The sequence below is a fragment of the Sinocyclocheilus grahami genome, unplaced genomic scaffold (assembly GCF_001515645.1).
Source record: "Sinocyclocheilus grahami isolate Dianchi unplaced genomic scaffold, SAMN03320097.WGS_v1.1 scaffold112.1, whole genome shotgun sequence".
NCBI classification, from domain to species: Eukaryota; Metazoa; Chordata; class Actinopteri; order Cypriniformes; family Cyprinidae; genus Sinocyclocheilus; species Sinocyclocheilus grahami.
This window is the reverse complement of record NW_015505291.1, coordinates 363,799-372,012: the sequence shown is the minus strand read 5'-3', so window position 1 is coordinate 372,012 and position 8,214 is coordinate 363,799. Positions and strand designations below refer to the sequence as shown.

Here is an 8,214-nt window from a genome sequence, read left to right as displayed (position 1 = left end):
AATTTTTTGGGTTACACTTTACTTGAAGGGGTGTGCATAAGACTGACATGACACCTTCATAATCATGACATGACGCATACATAATCATGACATGACATATGTCATGAATATGAAGGTTTTTTATGCATGTTTATGACAACTGTCATTAAGTGTCATTCGCTCAGTTATGTCATTTTTAATGCAAAGATGACATTGTTTGAGATGTCTTTGTTATGGGCTATGGTTAGGGGTAAGGGTAGGGGTAGGGTTAGGTCAAATAATGTCATATTTGCATTAAAAATGACATAACTGAGCGAATGACACTTAATGACAGTTTTCATAAACATGCATAAAACCTTCATATTCATGACGTGTGTCATGTCATGATTATGAAGGTGTCATGTCAGTCGTATGCACACCCCTTCAAGTAAAGTGTTACCATTTTTTGTCTGTTTTTGTGATTTTTACATATATGTAGTTTTTATTAAGTTTTAGGTTTTTCAGTGCCCCAAGAAAATAAGAAATGTTTCCTTGGCAACTAGCTTAAGCTTAAATAAAACAAGATTTAGTAATGTTTTATTTAAGTTAATGTATTTCATGTTTTAATCTATTTTTATGTTTATTTATGTCTATTCAAGTGGAATAAAATGTTTTAACTAACTTATTTCAATTAGTTTATTTTAGTATCATGTATATATATATATATACACACACATAGCCTATATACTATTAGAATATTAGAATTAGTAGTAAACAGAAACTGCTGGTTTTACAATTACAAAGAAATGGCAGGTAACACACTGAATTAAACATTACATTTTAAAGTAGAAAGACTAAGCTGCATTTTCTTGTAAATATTCACTCCAATAATCTTTTTTACTGATTATTTTTAATTTTTGTTAGTCATTTTTTTTGTTTTTGTCATCTGTATTATTTCATATAGTTTTAGTTATTTTAGTACATCAGGTTACCATTAAACTAAACAAAAATGAGAAGTGTTTCCTTGGCAACTAGCTGAAGGTTTCTTTTTTTTATATAACATTTTATTTTATTTCCATCAAGATTTATTTTATTTCAAGTAACAAAAATGTTTTATGCTGCTTTTAGTTTTACTTAACCCTGGTAGGTATTGCCCAATAAGAGTTATAGTGACAGAGGTGAATCATGTAATATCTCTAAGATTTTGTTGTTTGTTTGAAAGGTTCAGGAAGCTAGTGTCAGAGCTTGAGGCGGAGGTGCACGACGTCCCCAAACTGTTCCGGGGCGTCCTAAGAAACTGCCTGGATGAGCTTCAGGGAGACGCAGAGCTCGAGAATCGGGTGAACCGTTGGGAAAAACAGCGCAGCAAGAGCCTCTCCTTCGTTACGTTTCGATCCAAGTTCCGCACCCTGAACCGCGGGAAGGGAAGCTTCGGTGGTTCCCGCAACGACCTGCAAGAGGAAAACACATGGTCTGATGAAGACGAGGAAGCAGCCGAACAGGTGACAACCGCCATGCGCACCAGGAAGGGACGGAGCCTCAGCATGCCAGAGATCACTCCTCTTGAGCAGGCGGCTCAGAGCTGAACAAGAGGAAAAGATGAAGAGAAAGACAGAGGAAAGAAGGATTCGTTAAGCTTGAAGCCTTCGAGGCAAGTTGGCAATGGAGGAGAAAGAAAAGAGGCGGCGGCAAAGAACAAGAGAAGAAAATCCGAATCTAGGAGACATCCTGAAAGACTAAAGCTTATGCTTTCAGATTGCAAGACAAACACTGTTCATTTGTTAATCGAACCAAAGAACACTGGCCTAGTCTTTTTTTTTTACTTTCTAACATGTGCTTAAATATTTTGAATATTTGGATGTAAATATAAATATTTGGCATAAATGTGTGCATTTTCACAGCTCAATTTTTCTGTGATAGTGAAGCTCACAAAACTTGTCAAGAATATGTCCAGGTCATATTTCTGGAAGAGAAAAAAAACATTTCTAAAATAAGTGAACAAAATAAGAAAAAAAAAGTTAAAATAATATTTTTTTTAATCTGTAAACTGTACACCATTTTAAAGTAATGAATAAAGAAAATTTACAAAATAATAAAACACTCAAAATGTGAACTGTGCTACTGAATTATTAAAACAATGTCAGCTTTCTTTTCATTTTGGTGTGACATATTCCATGTTTTGTGAGATTCACTCTACAAAAATTCTACAGCCGCAGCGACAAAAGCAACATTAGCCATAATCAGTTTCTCAGATGTATTTTAATATGTACTGTTTGTCCTTACATAACAACAGTGTTCAGTTTATACAAGAGATGCAGACCATTCAGCTAAAAAAAGCCTGGAAACAGGAGTCTTCATAAAAAGTGCTCATTAAATAATACACTGTACATCGTTCATGAGTTTGATTTGAGATATTGTGGCATGTGTGGGAGAGAGAAAGTCTGTGATTTACCAAATTAGAGTTTGACCTCGAAAATGCTGCTTCTAAGTGAAGACGACATCATCTCTGCCAGCTCCCTCTCCCGTTTCATTATTCACAGCATCACAGCATGAAGGAGCTGATCTTCAGTTCTTTGCGCAGGTGGCCAATATGTTCATCAGGCCAAAGTTGCTCCTCACAAATGAAGGAAACGCACCCAGCATTCAGTTCTCAGAGTACCGATCGGTTTCATCACCAGACGTTCAGACGTCCTCTGCATTGGCCTGGAACGAAACACGTCCTGATGTAATGAATGAGCAGTTTATAGCTTTAGATCTGTCTGGAGTCTCTTTGGGCCCTTTAAACCACACTGTGATCTTTTAAATTCTATAGTACTGTATAAAACACTGGTCTTCAGTCGCACCTTGTTTATTCCTGCACGAAGCAAAATCATAAGACCAGGCAACTTCCTGTAACTCCTCGTGTATTTGGCAGAATCAAACTCAAAAAAAGAAGAAAAAAAAAGAAACTGAAAGTCTCTAAACAGTATATAATATTACAGACCCCATATTTACAGGGGCTGCAATCAGAAGGCCTTAACACTAGAAAGAAGAATCTCATGAAAATGGTCAGAAAATGTCAGACTTATATTTCCCCACCCACAAAAGATAATGTTTATTTTTTAGGACCATTAAGATATTTTTATTTTAATATATATATATATATATATATAGTGTATATATATATATATATATTTTTTTTTTGGCATTGTGTCATTATTTTAATGACAACTAAGCACATTTCCCCCCCCAAATTCCCATGAATGTAATGTGAAAGAAAAATTTTCAATTTATAAATGTATTTGTACATTTATTATCACTACATTGGTAAGTATATAACACAGTAGCATTTGTTGTACTGAATTTAATTTATACTATTATTAATCATTTAAAAAAATCATGCTAGATATAGCCTAATAATCCAATATTATACAGCATTTTTTTCACATTACATATGAGAACTTGGTTTTCATGAAAAAAAGTCATAATGGTCCTAAAAACATCCCTTTTGTATTAAAATATAATTAATTATAAAAATACAATTAATTATAAATAATTTTTCCTATCAAATTTTGGGGGTAAAATATGACTGATATTTCTTTGTGAGATTCACCCATAAGTGGCAAATAATTGCCCAATTTATTGCGTATTTATTGCGTATTTTATGATGAGAATCAGGTCACATTTTATTTACTGTAAAAAAGATTTTATTATCGCTGATTACGGATAACACTGAGAAAAACCAACTAAACCAGTTTGGAGAATCAAACCACTTGGGAAAAAGCCTTCTCTTTTAATATGTGATTATTAATAAGAAACGAAGGCTCAAATATTAATGCAGATGTAGAAGAAGTTTAAACAGAACAGAGTGAATCAGAACACCTCCTCTTTAAATACACAGTAAATCTCAGTTCCACCTTCATCAGCATCACCACCATCCTCCATCTCCCTCTAGTGTAAGAGAGTGAAAGTCGACAGTGACAGAATTAACATCAACTTACTCTGACTAAAATCATCCCACCACTGAGCATCAGAACCCCCCCCACACCCTCCCCCCGGGAGCCAGTGTCCCCTGCGGCACAGTCCACTTGTGTTTTTGCACATTCGCCCATAAGTCCATAGCCTGTTCCTCCCTCCTTCAAACCCTTTGGCTCCGTTTTCATCCCACCTTACACTCAGGATTGTTCCTTCTCAGGCAAGGAAGACCACAAAGATGATGAAGAAGATGATGAGAACGAGGAATATCTTGATCATGAGCCAGCGATTTGAGGAGACGGACTGGAAGTACTTCAGTATCTCAGTGTGGGCCATTTCCACATTCAGCTGGGTGTCCTCCACATTGGCGTCGATCCTGGTGTTCAACAGAAACAGACAACGAATATTTGCACACATCAACTTTTAGTCACAAATGCAAGTTGTAAGAAATTATAGTCTGCCTCGACCAAACTCCACTCCAATTAAACTATTCTCCTTTCTCTACAAAGAGCTTAATTATCATGGAGATAATTCTTTATGTAAATAGTATCTCTTGAACGATACTTCCATCACCTATAGCGTGGGAGCGGCGTGAACGTAATAGAGTATAAAATGTTTGAGCGTAGGAGGCTCGGGGTTCATTCTGACTCCGTTGAACCCAAGGTACTACATGTACTTTGTCACTGCTATGCTGCAATAAACATCTTCATCGAGATCTTCATCGTCCTCATCATTTTTCTTACAAAGTGATACTCTCACACTGGCATTTATGCTGACTTAAAAAAAAATACTACTGCTACTGTAAGTGTTTGTGTGGTTTGTACAGCATGTCTCTGAAGCATGTACTGTACTGTTGAGTCTGTGGTTTTGGAGTATGTAAATCCTGTGGTGTGTATGTGTTTGTCTGACCTCTGAATCGTCTCTTCTTGCTCTTTGACCATGTGCGCCAACTGCTGAAAGATGGAACCCAACTCCACAATAGTGCTCTCAATGTTCTGCATGGTATCTGCTCGGCTCTGGATATAGGAGTCCTACAAAAACATAACAAACGGACATTTGATGTTGAAATCAATCATTCAACATTTATCATACTCTCAAACCTTCAGCTACAAGCAGCAGCCTTAGACTGCAATCCATTCCTAATTTCCTGTGAGACTGATACCTGTTCATCGATGAGCTGCAGCTGCAGAGGGTTTGCTCTAGAGTCCATGTCGATGGCCACCTCTCCTCCCAGACTCCTGGACTCATCCTGCATCAGAACTGAGCTGTCTGCGACAGCCAAGAAATAGAAAACTATTAAATACAGAATAAAGACACCATGTGTGCATACAAAATCACAAATACTTTGAAGAATGTGTGAAAAATTCAGTTTTTCATATAAAAAATGAAATAAATTATAAAAAGAAAGAATAGAACAGAAATAGATATACATTTTCTATTCTATTTATATAAAATGTACAGTTTATAATGTTTATATTATAAAAATAATATCAATAATATTTAAATAAATTATTATAATAATGATAATAAATACAACAAATAAGTTCAATTAAGGTGCAGCCTGGTCGTTAAAGGGATAGTTCACCCAAAAAAGAAAATTGTCATTAATTACTCACCCTAATGTCCTTCCAAACATGTAAGACCTTCGTTCATCTTCGGAACACAAACTAAGATATTTTTGACAAAATCCGAGTGCTTTCTGACCCTCCATATACAGCAAGGGTACTAAAGGTATTCTTGTTGAAAGCATTTAGACACTTAAAGGGACAGTTCACCCAAAAATGAAAATTCTGTCATTTACTCATCCTCAAGCTGTTCAAAACCAGAAAGAGTTTCTTTCTTCTGTTAAGCACAAAAGACTATATGTTGAAGATTTTTGGTAACCAAACAGCTGATGGTAGCCATTGACTTCCTTAGGTTTCTATCCCCCCATACTATGAAAGTCAATGGCCACCGTCAACAGTTTATTATTGTTTGGTTTTGGTAAACGATGACAGAATTGCCATTTTTGAATGAACTATCCAAATACTCTTGTAATTGATAAAATATCAAAACAAATGGCTACAAATGATGCATGAACTTTTCCTAGAACTGATTTTCAACCACTTGGCGTCAAATATAATGCTCTAGGTACATGGCTGCTGTCTGTGAAACCAGATAAAATAAGTAAGATGTCACTCCCACATCCAGTAATACGTGACAAACAGAAGATCTGCTTGCATACTGATCCCAACACCTCAGCTTACCCTTCTTTATAATACCTATAAGGAAACCCACTCTAGACAAGTAACCAGACCACCAGTCAGCTGAGCAGAGAGATAAACTGAACTCACATGTTATCGGATTATATTCTGGCTTCACAGATATTTAATAACACAAATCAATGAAAGACAACTCATTCTTTGCAAAGATATATTACAAGCATGTTCTAAACCCAAATTCTATCCTTCAAGGTGTTTGCAGGTTTGTTTGTTTATGTCTGTATAGCAACTGACACCGTCTTCAGTCCAGCAGTACGCAGTTCTTTGAGCGCCAATTGGCCCAAAACTCGACCATGTCTGTCTAAATTTTAACTATAAACACTCCAGATGAACCTTAAGCACTAGCTAACACATTCCTGACATGGTTTATAATCGTTTACTCACGGTTACCGTTTCATTTCGTCGTTTTTTCCAGTATTCCCAGCTTGTCGATGTTACGGAGGACGGGGTTTCACTTCCAGTCCTGACCGCTTCCGGTGTGCGTAACGTCACTGCCACGTCCACGATTGCGCACGCGCACTGCCACTTTCCTGAAAGCGACTTGTGACGCAGATGATACATTTTGTGCGATATGCAGCAGGATTAGGGTCTTCATGATAAATCTTATTTTTTTACATGCAAATTTCATATTCACAAATGTAAGTTCTCATGCAAAAAAAAATTTTTTTTTCTTTTAGGAAGGAAATGGAGCATTATATTGATACTATACGATTTTCTATGAAACAAAAAGCAATTAAAACGGTGAAAGTTTGTAAATGTGTATTTGTATACAGCCCCTCTAGTGTGAAATTGTTTATTTCATGTATAGTGTTTATTGTTTATATCATGCATAGTGTTTGTCATATACATGTATTTTGATCTTGTTAATAAAAAAAATAAATAAAAAAAAAGCAGGATTAGGGTATTGAAACGTTAATTTCTAATTGCATATAATCTGAATATGATTAGAGTTTAGTTTGTACGTTTTCTAGTTTGTTTTCACAGTTGGCCTATACATTTATTTTTAGACTTTTTTCTTGTTTAAATGTTTTATAGCATGTTTACTCTTTTATGTTAAATTTAGTTTGAATATTCTTAGGGCTGCCATTTAACACGATTACTGTTTTAAAAATTAATTACCGGTAATTAATTAATGCAATTCATGGATCTATCTATTTAATGCTTTTAATACATCCGTGTTTATTATTTAAGAATTAATTGAAACTAAAAGAATTTATATTTAAAATAGTGCTGGAGCCATGGAAATACATTTTAGTTTAGTTTTAGTTTGTCCTATTATTTTCATTGTTATCTTTATTTAACAACAACAACAACAAAAAAAAAAATAAGTGTGAGCCAGTCTGACTCAGCAGCAGTCAAGCGAGAGGAGGGAGAGAGATAATATTATTTCTCACATCATTACGGTGCTGGTGGCCCTCTGCCTGAGACTCCCAGACCCAGGTGATAATTATCACAATGTTTGTCTTTCATTATCGTTAAAGTTAAACGGCAGGAAAAGAGAAGGGAGGGGGTGGACGACACAAAACAGGGAGGTTGAATTGAGAATAAAACAAAGACTAAAGCAAATATGTGCTTTCCCTATAGAAAACTACTGTTACATTATCATGGTAAAGTGATGCTATCAGATACTAACACTATAGTACGTCGATATGTATATATAGTATGGTGCTAAACTTACAGTCTGTGAGTCAGAACAGCCGGCATTGTAGTCTACTCTCCCAGGATCAGGAAACAGTCCTCCATAAAATGCGCTGCACACATCTGGATATTTGGATTGAACTGTTCTAGAACAGTTGTAAATTCAACTTAACCACTGATATCTAGTCGTGTCCTCTTTTGGAAGACCAAACAAAGTAGTTTCGCTTTCACAACAAAAAAACGTCACACACCGCGGCCTAGCGGAGGCGGCGGGCTTGAGAACGTCGCGGCCGGCGGATTCAACGAAGGAGCGACCGGCGGGATTGTGGCAACCACATGTGATGACCACGGGCTGGACTCCGCTTCGTCCACTGTGAAAGCCGATCCGGCGATCCACAGGGCG

General features: G+C 36.2%; 2 protein-coding genes across 2 annotated transcripts in view; one reads left to right on the top strand and one right to left on the bottom strand.

The window, feature by feature from the left end:
- Positions 1 to 2,889, top strand: part of LOC107589105 (protein RD3) — a 5,300-nt gene extending 2,411 nt beyond the window's left edge. Inside the window, exon 3 of the mRNA XM_016277448.1 lies at positions 1,181 to 2,889. Within this exon, the coding sequence (XP_016132934.1) occupies positions 1,181 to 1,544 (364 nt within the window). The 3' untranslated portion in view covers positions 1,545 to 2,889. The remainder of the gene's footprint in view (positions 1 to 1,180) is intronic.
- An 887-nt stretch (positions 2,890 to 3,776) lies between these two features.
- Positions 3,777 to 5,623, bottom strand: LOC107589129 (syntaxin-5-like). The gene is made up of 4 exons (XM_016277482.1): positions 5,617 to 5,623; positions 5,075 to 5,181; positions 4,822 to 4,943; positions 3,777 to 4,288 (listed from the first exon to the last, which is right to left on the bottom strand). The coding sequence occupies exons 1-4, from the start codon at positions 5,621 to 5,623 to the stop codon at positions 4,129 to 4,131; spliced, it is 396 nt and encodes a 131-aa protein (XP_016132968.1). The 3' UTR covers positions 3,777 to 4,128.
- Between the last annotated feature and the right edge of the window lie 2,591 nt (positions 5,624 to 8,214).